The following is a 27,673-nucleotide window of genomic DNA, read 5'->3' as shown; positions in this document are numbered from 1 at the left end:
TAGATGTTCTATATTTCCTGCCCTAGACTTAGTTTAGCATCATCCATTGTTTTCCAACAAAGTTTGGCTTTCTTTTAGGAGAAAATATTTCCCAATTATAATCTGGGTACCAGGAATGACTACTGCTACTGTCTTTGTCAGCTTTAGATCTTTTCAACAGATCTAAATTTGTATTTTAGTTTTAATTTGGAAATAATTTCAACTCCCAAAAAGTTAGAAAATAAAAAATAATAAACACTATAAATCCTTTACCTAGGTTTTCTTATTGTTAACACTTTACTCTTCTTGCATTATACTTTCTTTCTATATATAACATATGTGTATAAATACATTTTCTTCCTTAACTATATGAGGGTAAATTACATATATAATGGCTCTTTACCCTATATACTTCAGAGGGTATTTTGCAAGACATAAAGATATTATTTGTTATAGCATAGTTGCCAACTTCGTGAATTTACACTGAAACAACACTAATCTACTGTCCATATTCCTTGCTAAATGATCTAATATCTTTTATAACTATTTCTCCCCTCCACGACAGAAACCAGTCCTGGAGCAGGTATGTTTTTTACTTATCGGTTTTTAAAAAAACTCTTGAGTATGCCAAAAGTTTTCTGAAATACTCTTCTTGGATCTTCCCTTTTTAAAAACTGTGATTGTAAAATTGTGTCGCAATTTTACAACAATGACCAGAATTCAACCACCTAAACACAAAAATAAAAATGCAAAGGTGACTCATCAATGCCAGGAAGGGTCTGGTGAGTAGTGCTCTAATTAATAAAAGGATTAAAAGAATTCAGACGTGGTACAGCTAACAGTGGCAGCGTGTAGTAGTGCTGGTAACTATTAACGGGGAGAGAGTCTGCAACAGGCTTGATTCTGACATCAGCAATTTGTGGGGAAAAGAAATCACAGAAATAGGACAAGAGCATCAGGACCCCATTTACACGGAGGACGTGGAGACAGGACCTCAACTGAGGTTACCGAACTCACCATTCTGAACAGCTAGAGTGCTAGGTGTTACAAAGCAGAAGTACAACATTCTACTAAAATATCATGTAAACAGGTGAACAGAGACCATGTGGAACAAACCTGTGTAACTCTCATCATCATCAGACAAAGGCACCTCTCTTTTCAGCAACAACTCCAGCTCCTCTGTTTCTGCCACATCTACTGGACGCTCCCCATGTTTATTAGCTTGAAAAGGGTTTCCACCATGACGAAGCAGCAGTTTCACAATCTGTAACATTGAACAGTAGGAAGACTCAGTCCTTTTGTTGACTGCATTATTTCAACCATTCTCCCGATTATACACACAGTCTCCTCCTGCTCCGTCTATTCCGCCTCCTTCCCCACTATCTATTCTAAATCATAATTACTCTCAAGTTCCATTTTCACTGCCATCCCCCTTCTGACTGCATCTACTACCAAGACAGTTGCTCCTTAAAATTGAGGTTGGGCTATCTTAGTACCGAATCTCATGATTTTTCTGAGATCTGTTTCATCAAACATTTGACAAATATTTACTAAGTACCTTTAACAAGGACTACATCAAGTTCTCCAGATAAATCAATGAATAAGAGTAACAAGCTCCCTGGCCTCTTGCAATGTACAGGCTACAGGAAATCTCAAAAGAAGTATTTCCCCTGTTTAAGGCAACCAGCCCTACACCAAGGCTCTTTAATAATCTTCTTTTCTCCATCTCCCTGGGATGTAAACTATCACTAACTGATATGAGATTACTTAAAATTAATGAAGCTTAAAATGCAACGTCTCTGACTTTCATGATCCCCTTACATGGCCCTGTATCTTTTTATTCATTTCTTAAAGAACCTGTCCCCACAAATTACATAAGTTTTGGGCTCCACAAACCAAGATGTGCCTGGCTAGTCATTTCATTTTTTTGGTTTCTTTCTTTCTTCCTATTCCACTTCTTTTCTATATTAAAACCTTTTTTGATTGACTTATTTCTAGAAACCAATCTTTCTAGTTCATTTCTCTTTTGCCTTAAAACAATAATGGGAATAAAGAAACAGACTTAAAAAAAAAGAAACTGTTTAAGCCTATACTCTTCTCCTCCACCTAAACCTCTCTTCTTTTCTTAACAGTCAAGCTCCTGGACAGTGTTTACCCTTGCAGCCTTAGACTACTTCTTTCTTACTGGCCCTTCAGCCTTCCACCTACAATTATGTTGCCATCAGTCCAGTGAAATGAGTCTTCTAATATCTGTGAATATCTAAGCCACAGGTGATTTCCCCAGGGCTCTGTCCTTGATTCACAATCTGTTCTACATCATCTCCCTGGAGGGCTCACCACCCACTCTGAATGAGATGACAATTATGCAATCCATCCATCCATTTTCATTCTCATGCTCATTCTTTCTTAGCCCTCTTCCTCAGCTTCAGAACCAAATTTCGATATATTATATTTTAATACAAACGTTGAACCCAATTGGTCCCAGAGTTCATTAAACTTGCACCCTTATCCTTTATCTTTTCTATTCTTAGTGACTAGCACCAAAATATACCCAGTCACTGAGGCCAGAACGATGGGAGCCATCACTGATTCTTGTTTTTCATTCATTGTTGCTGTTTAGTTACTAATTTGTGTCCTTCACTTTTGTGATCTCATAGACTGTAGCCTACCAGGTTCCTCTGTCCATAGGATTATTCAGGCAAGAATACTGGAGTGGGTTGCTAGTCCCTTCTCCAGGGGATCTTTCTGACCAAGGGATCGAACCTGCATCTCCTGCATTGGCAGGAGGATTCTTTACCACTAGTGCCACCAGCGAAGTCCTTTTCACTCATATTCCTCGTCAGACAGGTGGGAAGTATTATTAATTCTGCTTCCATGACATCTCTTTTGCTTTGAGCTTTTATTTCCAGTGACATGAGTGTGTGCTGTCATAGGTAAATCTGTACTATAATTTATTAACACATTTCTGCCCTTATCCTAGACCATAAACTTTATGTGAAATCTTTGTTCGTTTTTGTATTCTCAATACACAACTATGATGTTTTCTGGTATAGCACATCTTTTTCAAAAAACATTAAACAAGATGCTACAAATCAGGAATTTCTAACAAATGAAAGTATTTAAGAGTAACAATGATTCACAGTGAAACAAAAATGAAAAATTGTTTCTAGGCTATGGAAGAATAAAGCATCAAAACAGAACATTTGAAGTGTAAGAACACAAAAAGAAAACAAATAACTCATAATCAATTGCTGCTGCTGCTGCTAAGTCGCTTCAGTCGTGTTCAACTCTGTGCGACCTCAGAGACGGCAGCCCACCAGGCTCCCCCGTCCCTGGGATTCTCCAGGCAAGAACATTGGAGTGGGTTGCCACTCCCTTCTCAATGATCAACTGTTTTTTTTTTTTTTTTTTCATGATCAACTGTTAATGTTCAATTTTCCTATTTATTAATTTTCATCAAGTTGCATTTTTTAATAAGATCAAATAGCTATTCAAGGGTGCTAGTGAAAAACAATTGTCCCTGATATTTATCTTCAATGCTCAAATATCATACCTAGCATGCTGCTTCTGTATTTTTCAGTTTTAGGTGTTGTCTACTGTCTTACAATGGAAGACAGGGACTCAGCTCTCGTTTACCAACTGCACCCCTGTACTCCTATACATAATCATTCCCCCTCCTCCTAACTTTCCAAAATAGTCATATTATTTTGTGTGTATTATGACTAATATAAATATTGAACCAAGTAGCATACCATGACTAAATTTTCATTCTTCCACAAGTCATTTTATCCCAGAGTTAACTATCTTCATTTTTCATTTGCTCAGTGTTCTACATACTTATCTTTAACTCATCCCCCATTCTGCTACAAGCACAGATCCCTTCAGTTCCACACACAACCACTGTTTCTGTTAAAGTCCTTCTCCAAGCCTTCTCACTTACTTTAAAATGGACTGGCTGCTGTCTAGATTTGCTTCTCATCTGTCATCTTCCTTCATCCTATCATCCTAGAAACACCCTTTCCTCAGTTTTGTGTTGAATTCTTTAGATCGTATCTTCTTTGTTGGTTTATGCCCTCGTTTTGTTGAAACACTACCTCCAGGAGATTCTTGAGAAATGGTTAAATAATCTGAGAGTTTTTTGGTACATGTCAGAAAATACCTTTACTCTATCCTCACTTGAGTAATACTTACTTTGGACATAGAATAGTTTTCCCTCCAATTTCAAAGGCATGAGCATTATCTTTTAGCTTCTAGTGCTGTTATTGAAAAGTCTGATGCCATTCTCATTTTTTACCTTTACATGGAACTTGCTTTTTCTCTCTGTAAGCTGGAAGACGTCCTTTGCCCCTATGGTTCTGAAATCCCAGGATAATGAATTTTGATCTCCGTCTTTTTAACATTCATGCTGAGCATTCAATTACCCTTTCAATCTGAAGACACCTGCTCTTTCAGTTCTGAGAAAATTCCTGCTTTTATATCTGATAAAGTCCTGTGTTTTCACTGTTCTGTCTTCTAAGAACTCTTTAGGACACTGGATCTCCTGAATTAATCTTTCTTCTCATTTCCCCTCCTCCGTCTGTTTCCTGGTTTCTGGGAGGTTTTCTCAACTTTATCTTTAACCTTCAATACTGTATTTTTCGTCCTGTTATCATTTTATTAACTTCTAAGAGCTTTTTTAAGAGTCACTCGATGGATGTGAGTCTGAGTGAACCCGGGGAGTTGGTGATAGACAGGGAAGCCTGGTGTGCTGCGATTCATGGGGTGGCAAAGAGTCGGACACGACTGAGCGACTGAACTGAAGCTATGTTAAGAAAAGTAATCTTCTCTTAATCTAAATAATTTAGGACAGAACTGCTATCTTTCTGTTTTTTTCACCTTAGAAATGTCTTATGGATGGTTGTAGTCATCATGAGTATCATTGGAAGAAATCTAATTCTTTGCTGGAGAATCATATGATACAGATAAACACAAATGAGCTTTTGGTGGCTCTCATTTCCCTCCTCCTCTTTGGGGACAAGTAAAGAATAAGGAGAAAATAGCCCTCAACAGCTCTGAATTATGACTCCTACTATCCTAGGCATGTTGGTAGGAGGAAAAGCAAAGGTCTCTTGAAAACAGCATGCCAGTCTCCCTCTGGAAAGAGACTGGAAATAGTGTTTGAATCCTTGTAAGTACATCAGCTCAAAGGTCAGCTTCTGGAAATATTTTGTAGCAATGTGCATATTTAGAAACTTGTATTCATAGAAACATGTCTTACTCATAAGGCATAATTCTTTAACATTACATTTAGCAATCAAGAGATCTTTTTATGCAACATTTGAAGAAAAACTATTCATGTTTGAAAAACTATCAATAATCCTTTTTTTAAAAAAGGGAAGTGAATACAGTATTTAACACAGCACACCCAGAATACAAATTATGTATGTATGAGACTCAATATTCAATACAGAAAACAGAAAAGCACACGAGTGAAAAATAATATAGTTAAGTGCTTATCCCATAGGTATGTATGAGACTGGAACAACGGTAAGGATCAGTTTAGGAAAAATAACATTATTATTTTTCTTCAAAATTTGAACTTGAGAATTATGAAAAAGTCTTTTAGAAAGATTTAAGTGAGAAAATGGCACTTTTAATTTCTGAATTTTAGTTTCTAAAATATTTGAGTATATTTGAAAAATAGCAATAGTAGCCTTTTAATCTCTGACCTCTGAAATTTCCGTAACATTTTAGATTTCAAGGTAGGTTTATATGCTCAGTGTCTTTTTTTCCTTCAAAATATCCCCTTTAAATAGGTATTATTTATTATGGATGAGAAAAAGGAAGTTGAAAGGAAAAAAGTAACTTGAGACCACACATATGGCAAACTGGCCAGACCAGAACTGAATTTGTATCTATCTTCACAAATTTCATTTTTTTCTCAACTAAAGCGGCTTTTAAAAGGCAGGCAGCATGACCCTGACATTTTTATTGTGTCAAAAAAGAAAATAAGGCTGAGAATGTTTGCTGCTAATGAAAAAACTAAGGGGGATTTTTCTAGCAGAAAGGTATGAGATGACACCAAAATTCGAGCTAGGGTGTTAGAAAACATGTCCTGTGTTATTCACCAGAGAGCAGAGACAGTGTATTGAACAGCTCTTCCAGCTTAATATATCATTACCTCACTTTCTCTTAAGAAGACATTGGTATTTATCTTGTTTAGTCCCTTAACTTGGACTCTTATCAGTTTAATAAACTTAGGAGTGTCTCAGACCAATGTGACCTCATGTGTCTTTGTTTCGCCAAACTCCGGGAGAAGCTAAGGGTACTAGAATGTAGTGGGTCATACAGTTTCCACAACAGACACCAAAGGATGTTCATTTACTGTGATGATTAAAGTGATTAATACATATGAATCATTTACAACACTTATCTCCAAGTGAAAACACACAAATATTGCTGTGAGAAGTTAATGCAATGTAGTTCACAAATTCACAACCACTCCAGCCAGAGACTGGAAATCTCACAGAGACTGAGAATCCCACATGAAATTCACGGCAAAGAGAAATCCTTGGACAGCATCTGTGCCACAGATCTAGGGCAGCTAGTCTCACCTGAAGCAGGATACAAGATATTTTGTATACAAAGATACTCTCAAAAACAATGAACTGATGGATGTGTCTGACTTATTCAGGGCATTTTAGAGTTATGAAAGAGAGAGTAAGGAAATACAAAATATATATTTACACAGAGAACTAAATAAGAAAAATTAGAACAAGGCTGAGTAGTAACCAAGGTAATAAATAAAATCCAAGGCAAAATAAAATTAGAGTACACTCTGTGAGTCTCAGAGCAGCAATATATATTAAAATCCTTTGCAGGAGTCAGTAACTAGAGACTAAAATTTAATAAGGCAAAATAGCTTACACCTTGTTAGAAATGAAGAGAAGAAACACAACAGCTGCTTTTGGCTAATGGTACTGGGAAGGGTGGAGGGACACAAGGGAGAATTTAGGTATTTTTCTGAGCTAAGTAATACTTTTCAACTTTCTAAACTATGCACAAGTATGTCAATAAAAGTCAAAATTAAGTGAAAAACAGAAACTACTTCTTTGATGAACAGAATCCTTTGCTTTAGACACAGCTAACAGTGGCCTAGGTTGATCTGCTTCAGCTATAAGCGGGTTACAGTAATGGAACTAAGCACTGCTGCTGCTGCTGCTAAGTCACTTCAATTGTGTCCGACTCTGTGCAACCCCACAGACGGTAGTCCACCAGGCTCCCCCGTCCCTGGGATTCTCCAGGCAAGAACACTGGAGTGGGTTGCCATTTCTTTCTCCAATGCATGAAAGTGAAAAGTGAAAGTGAAGTCGCTCAGTCGTGTCTGACTCTTCGCAACCCCATGGACTGCAGCCTACCAGGCTCCTCTGTCCATGGGATTTTCCAGGCAAGAGTACTGGAGTGGGGTGCCATTGCCTTCTCCAGGAACTAAGCATTAAACATGCTTAAAACAGAAGCTTCATTACAACAAAGATGGGGTAGAGACTTTGCCAGAGACTGAAAATGCAAATGGAATTTAAAACCCAGCATGGGTCATAATATTGCATCAGAACAAATCAAACATGGTATTTAAAGATGCCATTAAATTTTCAAGCATATATAATCGAGTTTGATTAAATCATCTTATTATATACATAAGCATCTGAGTACCTTTAAATAAATAATGTCAGCTAAAATTCAAGAACAGTTGTTATATACAAAGGAATCATTAAATATTAATGTCTTAAAAAAGGTATGACAGTGTAAAATTTTTATAAGTAAAATATGCTTTAATCTCTACATCTAATTATCTGACAGTAGAATGGCCCTTCAAATAAAAATTTTGCCAAGTTGCTTAATTATCAAATTAAATAGATTTTATGAAAAGATAATGCTAAACTCATAATAGGAATTAGCAATTAGAAGGTAGAAAATGGGAAAATAAAACACAAATGAGCTGGTCAGGCAATGAATGAAATATGACACCAGATTGTACAACTAAGAAGTGAGTTAAATTACTCTGGGTTAAATGTATCTTTTGAAGATGTGTATTACTGCTCCTCCTGTCATACTCACATCTCTGTGCCCACTACTAGCGGAATCATGGAGTGGAGTGTCATCATCTAATCCTTGTGTGTTAACATCTGCTCCAGCTGCTATCAGTATCTTAGCAACATCATAATATCCCACGTTGCAAGCTTCATGCAGTGGTGTCCAACCTAAAGTTACAATATTAATTGAACATATGGTACACTTCTACTAATTCAACACATACGCTTTTAATATACCCATGTGTGATACAGTAATTCTAAATGTACACAATACAAGGAAAAAGGAATGATGAACAAGCTACTGAAAATAAGTACCTAAGAAAACCACTAATTTTACAGAAGGTTCATCCACAATAATATTATTTCCCATGAAAGTGAAGTCATTCAGTCGTGTCCAACTCTTTGCGACCTCGTGGACTGTGGCCTATCAGGCTCCTCCTTCCATGGGGTTCTCCAGGCAAGAATACTGGAGTGGGTTGCCATTTCCTTCTCCAGGGGAGCTTCCTGACCCAGGGATCAAAACCAGGTCTCCCACATTGCAGGCAGATGCTTTACTCTCTGAGCCACCAGGGAAGCCCCATTATTTCCCATGGGGCTGAATTATTTGACAAAAGTATTAAACTAACATTTAAGCTTACCCAATGAATATAAACTTGCTATAATTTATAATAATCAACTGAATTATAAATAAGAAGAGTATAAAAGGGCAAAATAAGCTTGTTAGGGTCTTACAATAATACAAGATAGTAAACAGAGTTCCCTGTATACAGCAGATTCTTATCTATTAATATTTTATATACAGTAGTGTGTATATGTTAATCCCAAAAGTGAAAGTGAAAGTGAAGTCGCTCAGTCGTGTCCGACTCTTTGCAACCCCATCGACTATGGCCTACCAGGCTCCTCCATCAGTGGGCTTCTCCAGGCAAGAGTACTGGTAATCCCAAATTCCTACTAATTTCTCTCTTTCCCCTACCCAGGGCTCTCTCATATACTTTTTTTTTTCTTTTTTCCATATACTCTTGATGGGAGTGTAAATGGATCAGGGATCTTTCTTTTGGAGGGTTATTTGCCTGATTTTCAAAAAAATGGATAAAAATTTTATCCTAAATTAGATAAAAAATTATATGGTAATATGCCAGATAATACAGAAGCTTAATATCTAAGAATTTGAGTGATTACTGACGTGGATCAGGGTTTCATGTACAAACTCCAAAATAGTTTTAAAGTATACTTTTAGAACACTTTTATTTCAGAAAGAGGAACAAAGAATGTTGATTAAATTGTAATCAGAGTCTGTTTGGGTGACAACCTCAAAATTTTAGTTCCTGAGTATGTCTTTAATTACAAGTCTTACCTGCAAAATCTTTCACATTCACATTTGCCCCTAAACTTATTAGTTCTTTGACTTGTTTTACATCTCCTCGAATAGCTGCCATGTGTAAAGGAGTTTCACCACGTTCATTTCTTTTATTAACTTTATCTTTTTGTCGAGATGAGGAACTGGGAGTTTTCTTTTGGGCTGGTGGTGTTTGCGATGGATGATTTGGTGTGGAATCTGTAAGAAAGAGAAAAGTTTAAAGTTCTAGACTAAATATTTTGTAATATTCATGTAAAGGTTTCTACAGGTAATGTGCTAATTTCTTGGACTGAGGGAGTACCTTCTCACCCAAACAATCTGACACTTGACTTGGATAATCTGATAATGACTCAGAGTAGATTTTCCTTTAGGGTTATCAAATACTGCATGTGCCAACTAAGAAAAAAATGTTTCACTCTGTCAATTCTACCCTGAAAGTACTTGCTCAATGAATAATTGGATAAACTGCAAAAAACCCATTTTTCATGGCATGTTATGATGTTATTTCAAGACCTAGATGAAATGACATTGAAGGCTAGAGTTTACACCTCTTACTCAAAGTACTGGACTCACAGTATGTATTTCAACATTAGGTACAAATTAAAGTCATAGATTATTTTAGTAGGAAATGAAGCTTATGATCCATAAGAAATAAGAACAGTCTAGAAAAAGGCCTTTAAAAACGAGCTGATAAAGGAGGGAAAAAAAGTGTTTTGCTTTGATTTCTATCTTTTGGTATTTGTTCCAGTTTCTCTCTCAAAAACAAGAAAGTTAAACTGCATGACATTTAAAGTCCTCTCCTCCCCATTTCAGAACTAAGAAAAAAACAAAACGAAAAATAGTTTCTTAATCAATTAAGGATTCAAGACATATGTACAGTGTTAATAATTCTGAAAATTTACAACTATTTAAAAGAAATAACAGCTCTAAGGAAAAAAAAAGTCTACAGAAAATAATTTTCCAGCATCATATAATGACTTCCTTGCAAACTGCCACGATGGGAATGTTAAAGTATTATCCCTCTTTTCTCAGTAAGAAAAAAGTTTAAAGTTTACCTTTTGATTTTTAAAGTACATTGAGTTAGTAACAGTTTCTTATCTATGAATTTCTATAACGTACACTCCAGAAGTACATGAATCTTGTCTAACTCATCACTGTATCTCGACTGCTTAGAAGACTTCCTGTTACACAGTGTACTTACACAACATTTGTTGAGTGAATACATGATTATTATAATATTTATAGTCAAATTATTTATTTAGGAAATTAGTGATTGAACTTAAAAAGGCATTTTTAAATTCAAACAACTTGCAAGAAATTAACTCATACAAAATTTTCTCAGCCATACCAAAATAATATAACACAGACAAAATAACAGTAGTACTACCCATAATGGCAATCAGAATAAACGTGGGAAGTAAGTTATATAATCGATAAGACTATGAACCTTAACAACCGTATCTATCAGCTGGCAAACAGGTTGATACTTCAAAAGCTTTCCCCTCTATACATGTATTAATAAGGAGGACCGATATACCCTTAAATGAAAAGAACAAAGTGCAGAATAGTATTACAGTATTAATCTTATTTATATTTAAAAACAAACAGCAATAAAAGATACATTTACATGTTTATATCTAAAAAACTGAGAAGAAATTATGAATAGGGCTTGCAGCTTAAAGGGAGAGGTTATTGGAAATGAGGAAAGATTTTTAGCTTCTTGCCTTACTGTATTAATTCTTTAATTTACTCTAAGGATAGAGGTTCATAGTATTAAATAACACTTTTAAGAAACAAAAGTTTTCCCATCTAGCTATTAAATCTGAGTCAAAGTTAACACTTTTCAAATGTTCAGAAACATATGAAGTTTAACATTGTAAATAACTTTGATTTGGCCAGTCTCCCCAAGTTGTGGGTGGAAAGGTGGAAGAATAACCAACATGCCCCACTTTAAAAAGACAGTTCTAACACACTCTTGTTAGCGAAAGATATAGATACACTTACGTTTCAATGGAAACTATGATCTATAGAAACTCCAAGAATTTTACCAAGTTGTCCCATTTTTTAATAACAAAGAGCCAACACTGGAAAAGTTCACTAGAAAAATTGTGTTCTTGTCAATGCATTTCCACAGGGTCTGTCATGTTATCCCAAGTGTTATACACAGGTGCCCTGAAGAAAAGAATTTTTCTTCCAAATTTTTGGAACTTTTCTTTCCCAAAGAAAAAGATTTCTCCAAAGAGATTTACTTTCTTCTTGCATTGCTCAATGAGAACTTTATACAACTTAAAACTCTTGTTTTTAGCTACCAGAATGTATAACTAAGTTCACTGCTCAATGTAGTAACTATCCCAGCCCAGCGGTCTGGACCTTATCTACCTTTTAAACTCTTTTAATAAATGAGCAAGTTGGTTGTTTGTTCCTTCTTTGTCTTTATCCTGCTGGTAAGCCATCTTTAATCATTTCTGGAGGGCAAACTATTGATACTTGAATAAACACACACACAAACACACACACAAGAAGCACAATATCTTAAATGGAAATGTGAAATGAAACATGAAATAAATTTACATAATACACTGCAGATATTTTTTCTTTTGAAAATAAATTTTGTTGTTGCTGTTGTTCAGTCATCAAGTAGTGTCCGACTCTACGCAACCCTGTGAAGTGCAGCATGCCAGGCTCCTCTACCCATGGGATTTCCCAGGTAAGAAAAATGGAGTGGGTAGCCATCCCATTCTTCAGGGGATATTCCCAGACCAGGGATCGAACCTGTGTCTCCTGCATTGCAGGCAGATTCTTTACTGTTGAGCCAACACGGAAGCCCAAAATAAATTTTAGCAGATCTTAAACAATAAAACATGAACTATACTCTTGCTTCGAAAAGCATGTGATAAGATTACCAGCTTACAATAGAGTGCTAACTATAAAAGTAAAGTATAACTATAAAAGTAAACTATAAACCTAGAAGCAGCTTTACAGAAACTGAAGTAAAAATTTCTGCAGTAAGGTAAAAGGACACACAGTTCTGCAACAGATTTCTCATGTGGACTGATCCAATTCTAAACTACAGTTGACCCTTGAACAACTCAGGGATCAGGGGTACCCACCCTCCTCACATTTGAAAATCTGTGTGCAACTTAAAAAGTTTGGAGTTGGCCCTCCAAACCCAGAATTCTGTATCTTCAAATTCAACCAACCATGGATTATGCAGCAGTATAGTATTTACTTCTGAAAAAAATCCATGTGTATGTGGACCCACTCAGTTCAAACCTGTGTTGTTCAAAGGTCAACTGTACTCATTTTAGTTGACAAACATTTACTGAATGTCTGCCAAGAGCCAAGATCCCTGCTCCTGTATAGCTTTTCATCTAGCAGATGAGATAGACAATAAACAACTGTCACACAAACACATGTTAAGATTATAAATTTATAAGAAACTGATTAAATCCAAGAAAGGACATTTAAAGTAGTTAAAAATAACTGTCAAGACAAAGCTACAATGTGAAGAAAACCACAAACACACAGATACTCAATGATGGTGAGTGTCACCTGGACTGTTGTCCCGTGCTGTCATCTGCATAAGAAGTGCCATCTGCTTTCGCTCTGAGAGTGGGTAACCAAAGAGAATGCTAACTGGAGTGGACTTCTTATTTCCAGCTTCCTTTTTTGTTTTCTTCTTTTCTGGACCTTCTTTCTCTGGAATTATTAATAAATATGTAAGAATCTGAAACAAATTTAAGCACTCAAAAGTAAAGCATAAGGAGACTTTTTAAAAATAGATGATACATGTTTATGAGAAACAAGAGTAACAGAGAAACTTGCAATAGGCAGACAAAAGAGCACTAGGGTTTTATTATATAAGCAATTTTCTCTCTGAATGCTTTTTGAGAAAACATCTTAGTTGTATAATTTTCAGAAAATTAACATTTGGAAATTTAGTCCTAGTAAGATCTGTATTTTAATGATCAATTCTATTAAATAACACTTCAAACATTCCTTAGTTTTACATCTCTGAAACTCCTTCATTCACTCTAATCTTATTCAATTATTCCTAAGCCTGTATAGCAATATTCCTTCACATTAGCTCCCTAATTCCACTAATAATTTATACATCTTCTAAGGAAGTGTTTAAGACAAAGCACATCACACAGAGTAATTACTGAAAAATAACACCAAATCACTCTATTGCAGTTATAGGATAGTTGAACATGGAAGACTATTAATCAAAGCTGAAACTGAGCAAAATTAAAGATTCTATATGTGTGTGGGAAGGGGCCGGGGGAATTAATAGAGATCCTGCAAAGATTCAAAAATGTCTAAAAATTTTTCAAAGAGATTTGATCCACCATAAAGCCAGTTCTCAGATTTAGCTATTTGGCAAATCTCTGGCAATGGAGGCAATATTCCCCATTATGAGCCAGAAAATTCAGATGGAACTGGATTCCATAGGTCAAAGAAACATAGATGCCTGTTACTCCTTCCTTAAGGACATTTCTGGGAATTAATTCAAGTGGCCCTGTGAGATGAGCTGCCGGTTAACTGTCTAGGCATCTATTTCCTGGAAAATCCTGTATCAATATCTGGGATTTACTGATCCAGGTTTGCAGTGTAGAGAAGAGCTACAAAACTATAAATAAATTAATAAAAATTGTAAACAAATGTAAAATAGCAAAATGAGTGCAAGAAGGCAAGGCTTAGTAGTCAATACTGTCGTTTTTCTCAGGTAGATGTGGCCAGCAGTTAGACTACTCCAGGAGATAAGCATTTATTGATCTAGTAACTTTCAAGAAATGAATAAAAGTTTGATACTATTTATATATTACTGTATTATTATTTGAGGCATACAATCCTGTAGTGTGCCACTTTAAGTTAATCAGGACAAACTGGAATCCTAAGGCCTGGAAAAATCAAAGGGCCTGCATTACTCTCTGCTGCCCACAAATCACCCAAAACTCAATAGCTCCGAAAATGTCCATTCTGTTGATATTTGCAAAATTTTACACAACAGAAATAAAAAATTCCAAGATTTTTAAAGTCAGCCTTTATTAATAGTCCTAATATATTATTTTCTTACTTTTCATTTCATTAATGATCCAATTAGTATAAAGCCCATTTTAGCAGTGTTACACCTAACTTACTAAATTTATTATAAACCCCTAAATAGGTCTTTTGGAGAAATCTATTTTTTCCTGAAACACATTCTTTTTCCTAATAATGTTCTGTATGCTTTGGTTCTCAGAATTAATGAGGAACCACAACTGTTGTTTTAATAGTTGTTGATCTGCATACCAAATTTTTAAATATAATAAATGTACTTCTCACTTAAATTAAAATACTTATAACGGTTTAAAGAAAGAAGTTGTTTTAAGAAAAAAAGTACAATTTAGTAATTAGAAGAAGCAAAATAAAAAATACATCTCTATCCTTAAAACACTTTTAAAATTTTGGAAAAAAAATTTTCTTTTATTTTCTCATTTGCAAACTCTTGATTTCTGGTTTTAACTGCATTTTAGTAACACAATGTTTTAAGAAGAATATGCTTGAGGACTTCCCTGGCAGTCCGGTAGTTAAGACTCTGCACTTCCAATGCAGGGGATGGAGGCTAGATCCCTGTTAGGGGACTAGGATTCCATGTGCCATGAAGGAGTGGCCAAAAAATTTTTAAAAAGTAAATTCAGTAAGATTAAGATCAAAAAGAAAAAATCAATTATGTTCCTGTATACTTGCAATGACCTCCTAAAAAAAGAATATACTCTAAAGTGATACTCAGTTTATAGAAGAAAAGAATAAACAAATTGGATGTATTCTAAATGTTCAATCAAAAACTCATTACTAACATTCATATGAACACTATTTTTTCTCTGAGTTACCTTAGCCATCTGTCTTGAGTTCATGCTTTACATGAGATAGGAAAATAAGGTAGGTGAACAGTAGCTGGTGTAAGATAGATTAGAGATAACTTTATACCATTTTTAAAAATCATAAATCTTAGATTAGTATGTCCCTAAGTGTGCTTTTTCATGTTGAAACCATTCAATAAAACTCTGTGAAAGCATGGATTCCTAACAACTGGACCACCAGGGAAGACCACCTTAAGAGACTGTTAAAGAAATATCCAGGTGGTTCACTTAAGACGAAAGAAAAACAGATACAGCCTTTTCAACAATCCAGTACTATTTACTTCAAGGTTCAGAGGACCTTTAGAATTAGATATCTCAGTCTTATAATCCTGAAAATTAGTGCTTTCTTCCCATGTCTTATCAGAATAAACAGAAAGCTCAACATTATCACATCTCAATTAAGTATATTGAGAAGAGACAAACATGTTTTTCTTGGGGAACTAGTTCATAAGCCTACCAGTGTCTCAGAAATACGACATTTTCCCACAAAGCAGCCACAGTATAAAGAATGAAACTGTGGGAGCTACAATTCAAATACAGATGGTTCTGCAATATCTAGTTTCTGACAGGTGAGTGCTTGTATCTTCTGATTTCCAGCCATGACCCTCAGACCACAGGCAATTTCATCACATACCGTTCTTTTAGGTGTGCCTTGGTACTCAGGGGCCCCATTTTAGGAAAATACCATTAACTCCACAGTAAGTGTAGATCTGTTCAATTTAATGCTAACTGTAGACAAGCCATTGCCAAATTTTGATAACTATGTATTACTGACTTATCAGGTCAACTAACAGTTTTCAGGATAATTTTAAGAATAATTACTTTGCTGTATACCAACTCCACAAATTTATCAAATAAATAAAAAGTATACTGGCAACAGAAATTTTTAGTTTTTGCAGTTAAAGGCCATATGCTAAAAACTGGACACTGAGGGACTAAACAATACCTTACATTTAAAAATAAGAGATAAGAATATAAGCTAATTAAAAAGTAAAAAAAAGAAAGAATCAAAACACCTAGCTAATTTAGTTTTCACATACTGGGGATACATTTACTCTTTGATGGCATTTCTCCAGGAAACTTGGTGTTTTAATCCATTTTTAAATTCAACAGGGTCAGCAGAAAAGTCAACAGACTAAAGAGGTCAACTGAAAAAAATTTTAATATGTTTTAAAAAACACTGCGTGCTTGAAGAATAAGATGACACTGTCTATGAAAATCACTATGTGTGGTATAACGTGTGAAGGGTGTCCAGCTAAGAGATGGAGGACCAGGGCACCTTCCTACAGGGGTCACTGCTCAGCACAGCTCCAAGGTGTACACCTCTTATACTCTTCTACATGAATGGGCCCCCAGCTGTGCTGCATGCTTGAGTGGCTGTGCAGGATCCTGCTTGCAGCATCCACACAGAACATGTCTTGGACATGGTACATGGGAGCTCTCAAATGAGGCTGGAAAATTTTATGTCGCTCACATAGTCACTTATTCAACCACAGACATCTATGTGCTGGTTTGAAAATAAGTTATTTATAGTACAAGAATTAATTATAAATGTGACAGAAACCACTGGCTAACAGGAACCCCTGATAATCTAGTTACCTGAGCATGTCCTGTAAGAAGATATAAGTCTCTCCCCCCAATTCTCACTTGTATGTCCTGGGTCTGAATCTACAGAATGAGAAGAGACAGGAGAAGAGAAAAAAGCATACGAAGGGAAATGCAGAATTCAACAAACCAACATTTTTCAAAAGACCACAATGATGTACCACTGTTTTTCCAAAAGATTATTTTTAAGGTAAAGCCAAAAGTACATTTAAAACAGAGGTTTGGCTAATACCTAAGATTTCAGTTTCTTTGGTCTTAAAGCTAAGAAAGTCAACTAAGTAGGTTGCGATAACAACTATTACTGAGGCTGCTTATTAAAACATATAATCTTTCTTGAGAATATTTTTTCAATCTCTGAATATTGATAAAAGAGACAGTACTCTGTAACTGCTTTTCTGTTTAGAATTTGCCTTTACAGAACTTGAATAAAGACTTGAATCATCCTTTTTGTTCTATGAATGCCAAAACTACTCAGAAGACAATAGAACATTTTGGACTACAGTATCATTCCAGACCAAATATTTCTATAAACTGTAAACATTTCAAATACTATGAATTATTACACTGACCACCTCTTAGAAAGAAAGCAGGCTAAAGCAAAACAAAATTTATTAGCTAAGAAATGGAATGCTGCCTAACAACTCAATAAATTAGACAATTAAGAATACGGAGAACTGATTTTTGACAGTATGGCCAGAGCAAATATTTTTACTTACAAACAAATGCTACTATAACTTAAAATATTATTATTCTAATCTTTACAATATCCATTTATTGGCTCATTGTTTTCTTTCCAGAATGATTACTATAGACATTATTCATGAGTTCAGTTAGGTATAAATAAAAAATAAAAATATCGGGGGAAAAGAATTGAGAGAACAAATAACTCCTAAACATAATATTTGCAAAAAAAGATAAGCCTATAAGTTTAGTGATGAGAAAGCTCACTCAACTGAAAGGGAAATCATTAATAAAATAACATTTAGACCAATTCTAGAGCCAATGGGTAAACAGATTGAATCACAAGCCTTTCAATAAACAATTACATTTGCTTTTTGTAATTGTTAACAAAACCATTAAGTTAACAACTAGAATTCTATGAAGAATATTTGACATTTCAAGATAAACAAAAATTTAAAAAGGCCTCCACAGGTTGCAAAGCAAAGTGGCAACTAATACGTTGCACCAACAAACTGAATTAAATGGATAAGTGAAAGCAGATCCTATTATTGCGATCAATTAAAGAATAGTGGATAAAATAAACTTGCTTTCAATTATATTCATTAATATAAGGAAGCAGTTTAATAGTTTATCCAAACCTTCCTTTGGAAGTAATTAATCTATCCTGACCCCACATACCCTTCGGCTTTTACTCAAATAAGTATGCTCATATTTGGGGCATCTGTATATGTATTCTATAAAGATTTAATTAAGGAGCTAGAAAATTATCGGGGGAAGGAACAAAAATAAATCTATAATAGACAATCTCCATGAAAATCACCAAAAGATGAGTATCCTTATTAAGCAAAACACTAATTTTATCTGTTACTTTTAACACAGTTATCAGAAAAACAACATTTGTTTTCTTTTTAAAATAGTTGTCCTCTCCAAAGTTGCGTTGAGTCATTAAATAGGGTAGATCCTTCAGTGGGATCAAAGCCTCAGGAAAGCAGGCCTTAATGGCTGGCTCGCAGAGACTGAGTTCGGAGCATGTGAACACATTCTACAACTGCGACCATGGCCTTGGGGAATGGGGCATACTGTGCCTCTCTGCATCTTGTCCTTCCACATTTATCCACACATTACTTACATATGCCACTAGAAAAAACGCAATAAGCAAACAGATAATGCTTATTAAGAAGAAATAAACATTTTTTTAAAAAGAATGTTGTTTTTTTTTTTTTACTTACACATGCAAACTAAAATGAAATACTACTGGTTTATCACTATAGATAATTAGATCTATCAAACCTAAAAAAAAAGAAAAAGCAAGTCCCCTGATGTTATTTGAGATTAAAGTCTTCTGCTGGAAGACTTTGTAACTACATATAATTATTTTTGAGAAATGTCATAGAAACGTTGTATCCTTTTAACCCTATAACCCTACTCTTGGAATGAATAAGAAAACATTCAGGGTATAACAAAACCACAGTCTGGAAAGACACTCTTATGGCATTACTCATAACAAAATAATTCAAATGTAGGCTGGAGGCCAAGAAGAGACACTCATGTGTAGCCTCAAGCAGTGAAGTTCAGTACTTTTATGTTAAAGAACTGTTATGGCATCCAATGAATGCCATTAGGCTAGAAAAGAAAATTAGTATGATTTTATGGTGGATAGAGTAGGAATAAAGTTCACTCAGTAGAAACATTAGCAACTATTAAAGATAACAGCAGTTATCAGTTATTAATATTTTGTTGTTGTTTAGTTGCTAAGTCGTGTTCAACTCTTTTGTGGCCCCACTGACTGTAGCCTGGCAGGATCCTCTGTCCATGGGATTTCCCGGGCAAGAATACTGGAGTGGGTTGCTATTTCCTTCTCCAAGGGGTCTTCCCAACCCAAGAATCAAACTCATGTCTCCTGCATTGGCAGGCAGATTCTCTAACAGTGAGCCACCAGGGAAGCCATATCAGTATTATAAGGTGCCTACTTTAAATATTCATTATCCTCTTCCTATTAATAGGAATACCCCAACTTTGATCAGAGTGACAATATTGTCCAGCTCAAAAATATTCAACTTTTCAGACTTTCCTAACTAGCAGAGCCTAACCAGTTGAGGTGCAGGCAAAAGTCTCTAGGGAGGTTGTTTCACGAGTAAAAAGCATTACTGGTCTTTCCTGCCCAGGAAGGATGTGTAAGGCAAAATGCTGAAGGACAAAGCCTATATACAAGCTAAGGGTGGCAGAGCAGAAATACAAAAGGAACCTAGTCCTTGTCGGTATTACTGCACTGCTGCACTGCCTATGCCTGCTCTTACTGCAGTAGATGAAAAATCTCTAAGTCAGTTTTCTATTTTAATATACTGCAAACTGATTTTATATGTTATATCACTCAGAGATCACAATTTCTGAAGTTGGTATTATATATGTACTTTTACAGATGAGACAACTGGGACTTACAAAGAATTCAGCTAATCTGGCCAGAGCAAGAACTCAACACTGGTCTGTCAGACTCAACAGCCCCTGATAAGAAACACTAGGCTCTGACTTCTCTCTGTTATAACTATAATAACTTATCTTGTCTGGATTCTGGATGTCTGGGAAAGACTGAAAGTTAAAGCTAAAAAATGGTGATAAAGCAAGCTGATGATGTAGCTGTAAAGAAACAATTTGTTTTCTAGATCAGAAGTAGTTAATTCCATAGGCTCAGTGAGTTACTGTATAGACAAGCCTCTTAACATTTCATGGGACAAAATTTACAGAAATTCTCTAATAGGATAGGACGATGTGGGATAGATACTGGAATGATATAAGCAGTTATGCTGGAGATTTGCTGCAATGAAGACAATTATGATATAGCTATAGAAACTCATGGGTAACACTTCGAATTATGCTATAATTTCCCCCCAAATTTTATCTGTCTAGTTAAGCAAATACTTTTCTAGAAAGTGCTATCTTTTAAAAAATTAATAAACATGAAATAATTGAGGATTTAAAGAGTTTAAGACACACTCAGTTCAGTTCAGTTCAGTTGCTCAGTCGTGTCCGACTCCGCGACCCCATGAATCGCAGGACGCCAGGCCTCCCTGTCCATCACCAACTCCCGGAGTTCACTCAGACTCACATCCATCGAGTCAGTGATGCCATCCAGCCATCTCATCCTCTGTCGTCCCCTTCTCCTCCTACCCCCAATCCCTCCCAGCATCAGATCTTATCCAATGAGTCAACTCTTCTCATTAGGTGGCCAAAGTACTGGAGTTTCAGCTTTAGCATCATTCCTTCCAAAGAAATCCCAGGGCTGATCTCCTTCAGAATGGACTGGTTGGATCTCCTTGCAGTCCAAGGGACTCTCAAGAGTCTTCTCCAACACCACAGTTCAAAAGCATCAATTCTTTGGCGCTCAGCCTTCTTCACAGTCCAACTCTCACATCCATACATGACCACAGGAAAAACCATAGCCTTGACCAGACGAACCTTTGTTGGCAAAGTAATGTCTCTGCTTTTGAATATGCTATCTAGGTTGGTCGTAACTTTCCTTCCAAGGAGTAAGCGTCTTTTAATTTCATGGCTGCAGTCACCATCTGCAGTGATTTTGGAGCCCCCAAAAATAAAGTCTAATACTGTTTCCACTGTTTCCCCATCTATTTCCCATGAAGTGATGCGACCAGATGCCATGATCTTCGTTTTCTGAATGTTGAGCTTTAAGCCAACTTTTTCACTCTCCACTTTCACTTTCATCAAGAGGCTTTTTTTAGTTCCTCTTCACTTTCTGCCGTAAGGGTGGTGTCATCTGCATATCTGAGGTTATTGATATTTATCCCGGCAATACTAGGCTATCTCAAAATGAAGACTAGGAATGACTCATCTGGTTGATGGCATTATTGCGGATTATGAGAACCACGGAATCTTTCTTGGACAATATGAATGTCTTTAAAAAAAATAATAATGGTTGTTTTATAAAAATAATGTATGTCTGTCATGTTAAACATTCAAAGCATATAAAAGAATACAAAGAAGAAAGTAACAAGTCATCCTCAATCCTGGAAACAACATGTTAACATCTCCTGAGTATCATGCAAAGCACCTTTCTAAATGTACGTAAAGACAGAGGGATCAGGGGGGAGACAGAGAGAAATCAATTTATGTAAGAGGAAGAAAATACCATACACATGTGCGATCTTTAAATAAAAATCTGTAAGATTAACTTTAGTTTAATCCAACATAAAAAGAAAAGGAACTAAAGGAATCACTTCTTTTCTACAAGAGATTCAAATTGCTAAAATATAAACACAGGCATATTTATAAACATACAGATAAAATTTTAAATAATGAAAGATTAAAAGTTTTAAGCAATAATTTTGAAAAAAAATTTCAGTTTTAGACAATTTCAGTTAATCCTTTGTCATTGAGAGATGATGAGCTGAGCAGCACTCAGCTTTTTCTCCTTTTCCCCCATTCCCTGTTCTTTTACTTTTCACTAACTCAGGGTTCATAATATTTACATTTTTATTCAGGACCCTTAATAACTTACTAGGTTTAGGTTTAGTTCTACAATGAAACAGTCTTTATATTTAAACAATTTTCTCTTTCTGTATGTGTGTTAATATCTGTTCTATGTGCATAGGCATATAGACAAATATAAATATGATGACATAATGCAATCAAACAGTACATATTATTTCATAACCTGTTTTCCCAATTTGTATACTATGAACATCTTTCAATACTGTTTATTCCTCTACAATATTATTTTTAACAGTAAAAGGTATTTCCTCAGTGTTTACCACAATTAAACCCTTTATTACCTGACAGTCCTTTCCTGTTTTTTTCTATTAAAAGTTGAGAGAAATATACTTGAAGATAATTTTCATTCTCATCAATAATCATTTATATTGAATAAATGCCAAAAGAAAGAATAAGTCAAATGTTTACAAATTTAGTTTTTAACATATGTTGTTATATCAAGGTAGTTCTGTAACTTAGACAAACTAAAGCAAGTTCCTATCCTAAATTAGTGACCAGTTTGTATGATTTAATGAAAGTGTAAGTCGCTCAGTCGTGTTTGACTCTTTGCAACCCCATGGACTATAAAGTCCATGGAACTCTCCAGGCCAGAATACTGGAGTGGGTAGCCTTTCCCTTCTCCAGGGGATCTTCCCAATCTAGGGATTGAACCCAGGTCTCCCACATTGCAGGTGGATTCTTTACCAGCTGAGCCACCAACAAAGCCCTTGTATGATTTAACCAATGATAATTTTCTCAGTCATTACAAACTCTATTTCCTTAACTACTATTATTTCATACATTTCTTTGTCAACTGTAATTCTGGTGTTCTGAACTACCTGCTTGTATCTTTTGTCCATTCTCCAATTTCTGTGTTTTTTCCTTCACATGTTAGAGCACTTTAATTAGATTAAGTACTGTCATATATGTTGTATTTTTCCCCTCTATACTTTATTCTGTATAGTTTAGAATATTAAAAAGATCAACGTCAGATATGAGTTTTGGTGCTATAATTATCATTCACATTTAAAATAGCCATTAATGGTACTCTGGACTCTTTTTTAAAATTATGAAAATAAGACAGCTTAACTGTAAATAAGACATTTTTCCTTGGGCCTGGGGAAATTCTTCTCAATGCTTTGGATGTGTGTTTATGTGTGTTCATGCAAAACTAAGGCGTTCATCTGTTACTTACTAAAATTTATAAATTCAGACTACCAAAACTATAGATATACATTTAAATACATCAAAATCTTATTTAACATTAGCATGTGACCTTTTAAAAAAAAATGTTCATACTATGCAAGCCTGAGAGAGAGCTACAATGCCCCCTATTAAATTCAAATAGTGGAAAGACTGTAGCAGAGAAAATTAATCCCATCAATACAATAAAATTAGACCATGTTCATTCAGTGCCTAAAGTTCATGTCTTCCTAAGTCTTCTTTATTTCACACCAAATGAAAGACAAATAACCCAGCTGATCTAATTACAAGGGTTCTCCTGGGAAGTGTGTTATTTTCAAATCTTAATATATTTTGAAAAACATGTTTACAACCTTTGAATTTTTCTAAGTCCCTTCTTCAAACTACTAGTAGAACACTGTCACTGGAAAACAACCTAGTTAATGTAAGTACTTTAAAAATGACTAGCAGAAGGACTTCCAAGGAGAAAGTCTGAGAGAAATTAAAGCCTGTATATCTGAATTCACATAAGTACCTTCTTCTCAGCTAAATGACCTCATAACCTTGAAAACAATGCTGAAAAATAAGGAGGGCCAGGCTTCAAAAAAAAAAAAAAAAAAATCCGAACCTTTAGAAGGCAGTGTAACTTAAAATGAACAAAGCACAAAATTTCTTAATTACTCACAAAAAAAGCAATTTTTAAGGTTTAAAAATGTCATAAGTGTTTAAGAAAAACTTCTAATTCAAGCTAAGAGAAATAGCCAAATACACAAAAGGAAACCTAGCTGCTACCAAAAGTGTACACTAAAATTACGTTATTTTCTAAAGCTATATTAGCATAACGCATTTCAAAAGTCCTTAGGGTATTTTCAAAGATTCTGGAGTCAAGATTATTTCTATACTGATGACTAAGGTAGCTAGAAAGATAAAAGTAGGATACAATCTCTGTACATATATTTAGAATGTAATACTGATTTTTTTCTGTGAGTGAAACTAAAAACTAAAACATTCTTAAGAAGAGTTCATTAATAATACTTCATTCAGGGGATAAAACGATCATGATAAACATACAACAAACATTCAAGTTTATATGAGTTTTAGGAAATGACTATCTCAGGGCTAAAATACAACCTAGTATTTATAGATAGTGGTCATAAGGTTCTAATCTATTATGAATAACTGGGATTGACTGATGACAAGTATCATTCCTGATATAGTGAGAGTTTTGAGGAAAAAAGTACTATGAATTGGACTGAGGCAGCCTCAATATTTTTCTTCTTTTTTTAGAAGGGACATATTTCTGATTCGTTTCTGAATCTAAAATGTCCAAGCTTTTTTTCCTTTGGTGGGTTCAATACTTTGTCCACAAAAACTGAACAACTCTTTCTCAAATTTACCACATCAAAGATCCATGCAACTGAGTAAATTTTCAACAATGAAATGCTCCCCAAGAAATCAAGTTCTTAAAATGATAAGAGGTCTGTAATGAACACTGAGACTAAGAAAAAAACTGCTTTTATATATGATAGAAATTATATTTGGGCAAGGAATATATGAATTTCTGCCCCAATGATAAACCTGAAATTCCAAAATACAAATATTTCTCTATAAAATGTAGTGCAAGAGGAATGATAAAATCACAGTAAAAGAAGGATAATGATTTTCCTAGAAAACAACAAATTTTCCCACCTGTGTCTGAATCTCGTTCTTCATTTCTTGATGGGCTGATGGTAAAAGGAAGTTTACGTTTCATGGATGATTTCTCTTTCATCTCCTTGCCCACATCATTTCGATCAATTTTTGGAGTTTTGCTATAGGATGCAATCTTGTCTTTACTCTATTAAAAAATAAAACATGAATAAAGTTATAATGATACTAGCTAAGCAGTACAGTATTAAAAAATACTTTATGAAGGAAATTTTCATACACAAAAGTTGAAAGGGTATTACAAACTACCATCATATTCAATGTCCTCAAGGCCCACTTTCAACATGTTTTCTTAATTGTTTCATATTCCCTATCATTTAGTAATATAATTTTAAATAACTATAAAACAAAATATCTTGAATATAATAGAACTCTATGTCTAACACAGACATTATCCAATAAACAAATATAAATCAGAAAAAGAATTCTAGATTGAATTGAGTAGTGAAGATTACTGAAAAATAAAACCATCAAATTATTTCCCAGGTGTAAAGGAAAATCCTCGTCTTTTCACTTCTGCTAATGAAATGGAGCTTCACAGGCATGCCTTTTGCTTACAATGCTGTTTTAAATGGTCGATTTTATTATTATTATTCTGGCACAGTGAGGCCAACAGGTCAGGAGACCACTGCCAGTGGAAAAGACAGTTTGTCACTCACAGCTCCCAAGAAAAGAGGGTATGTCACATGTGCAACGCAGTTTCTCCTGGGGAAGCACCTAGCCAGTTCAGGGAGGCAGAGGGAGGGAAAGGCAGGCAAGCGGATGCTTTAGTGTGGCTTCCACAGGAAAAGGCTAAGACAGCAAGCAGGTTTTTAGGGTTGGCTAGTCCGCATAACTTGTGCAGGGTCTGGGGTATACGTGTCACTTCTCTAGTTGTCTGGTACCTGACGGTTATTCTGGGCTAACCGTCAGGGCAGGGGGACAGTGGTCCAGAGTATGAGAGTTGCTAGAGCTGGTGGTTAGGGATGAACCCTGGATTGCTGGTTTGCAAATGAAAGGTGTGGTCACAAATGAGCTATTTATTTTCTCTGGGAACTGAGTGGCCCTGGGAAGGACAGTCTGCCCAAGGTCAGTGAGGTCCCAGATGTCCAAGTATCAGAAGTAAAAAGGCATGATTAATAAAAAGGTTAGCCAACAAAGTTCAAGAGATCTGCCTTGGAAAATACAAATATTTTGTTATTGACAAAAGAATCAAAGAATCTAAGAAAAACATTAAGAAGTCCCTTCTACCTTGCATATACGTTATGATACTGTTCTGTGACATAAACAAGTTAAAAGAAACCAACGTGTTAATATGTTACATGAAAAGTGTTCGCAAGACTATATCAATCATGTTCTCCTATGCAATAATTTGGTGACTAGTGTGAATATTCATACAGGGCTTCTAAGATACCCCAGGTGGTAAAGAATCCACCTGCGATGCAGGTGGCCCCAGTTCAATTCCTAGGTCAGGAAGATCCCCCGGAGAAGGGACAGGTTACCCATTCCAGTATTCTTGGGCTTCCCTGGTGGCTCAGGCAGTAAAGAATCCGCCCACAATGCAGGAGACCTAGGTTCAATCCCTGGGTTGGGAAGATCCCCTGGAGAAGGGAGTGGGTACCCACCTCAGTATTGTTGGCTGGAGAGCCTGGCAGGCTATAGTCCATAGTATCCCAAACAGTTGGACACAACTGAGCGACTTTCACTTTAAGTGTGAATATTCTTACCTGCTACAAACTTACTCTGTTCTCAAGTAAAACTGTCCTTAAAACTGTTAGCCAAACAAAGTGTTTTTGTGAGAATCTTAACACTAAAAATTATTTTCAGATCTGGGGAAAGTAACTTTCAAAAGAAATAGTTACTTCTGATTGTCCTGAAATTTCTGTATTATCAAATAGTACTTATATATTAATATAAATACTCTTGTCTATTCAGGAGAGGGTCACTGGCACATTCTTCTTTCATACGATGACATAACAAACTTAACAGATTTTTTTCATTTTAAAATGTTAAATGCTTTTCATTTACACTAATGTTTTTCTTAAAATAACCTACAACAGCCATCACACACAATATGAAAGTATTAACAGCCAAGAATGACCTTCTATCACTGCTGATACTAAACAAAGTGCTGGTAGTCTTTACCAACTCAAGAAGATAGAAAAAAGAAGTATAAAAAATACCTGGAGATAATTTAAAATATATATACATATATAAACCCTTGAAGGATACAAATCAAAATGTTAATGGCTATCTGTGGGTAATGGCATTGCAGGTGTGCTGGGAGACAATCCACCATGGCTTTCTTGCATTTCTGTACATCTAGCAAACAGAAGCACTAAATAAATCCCTTTGTTCTATCTTTTCAAAGTTATCTGTATACAGAACAGCCTTGGAAGACAGAGACAGTGTCTTCCTCTGCAGCAAAGGATAGATTAGATCTGTTCACTGTTCAATATATAACTTCTCTCTAATTTAGGGCTAAGGTCAGGTAGATTTACCTCCCATTAAAAAGATTTGGGTTTCCTCTCCCATTACACAATCTACTGTATATGTAGTTGTCACTGGCCTTCACTACATCCCTTTGTGAGAAATAGGGCTCTGACAACAGACACAAACACTGATATATGGCTACTGCTATGGCTATATGAAAAAAAACTTTCCTTTCTACCTGACCCAGGAGTCTCATGTCTTCTGCTAGAGCCCATGAAACTAATTAGCCTGCAAAG

The 27,673-nt window shown here is 35.4% G+C and overlaps 1 protein-coding gene across 4 annotated transcripts in view; it reads right to left on the bottom strand.

Annotated features, from left to right (window-relative positions):
• The window catches only part of ANKRD12 (ankyrin repeat domain 12), a 102,487-nt gene that overhangs the window by 27,152 nt on the left and 47,662 nt on the right, over nt 1-27,673 (bottom strand). For 3 of the 4 annotated variants that reach the window (XM_070362008.1, XM_070362011.1, XM_070362009.1), the window contains 6 exons: nt 24,948-25,095; nt 16,908-16,976; nt 12,958-13,104; nt 9,403-9,603; nt 8,074-8,216; nt 1,096-1,243 (listed from right to left, as the gene is read on the bottom strand). In XM_070362008.1, coding sequence (XP_070218109.1) covers nt 1,096-1,243; nt 8,074-8,216; nt 9,403-9,603; nt 12,958-13,104; nt 16,908-16,976; nt 24,948-25,095 — 856 coding nt within the window. The remainder of the gene's footprint in view (nt 1-1,095; nt 1,244-8,073; nt 8,217-9,402; nt 9,604-12,957; nt 13,105-16,907; nt 16,977-24,947; nt 25,096-27,673) is intronic. The other variant, XM_070362010.1, reaches the window with a different exon arrangement.

The sequence above is a fragment of the Bos mutus genome, chromosome 24, assembly GCF_027580195.1.
Source record: "Bos mutus isolate GX-2022 chromosome 24, NWIPB_WYAK_1.1, whole genome shotgun sequence".
NCBI classification, from domain to species: Eukaryota; Metazoa; Chordata; class Mammalia; order Artiodactyla; family Bovidae; genus Bos; species Bos mutus.
Note: the sequence above shows the minus strand (reverse complement) of the source record. Positions and strands in the feature narration are given on the sequence as shown.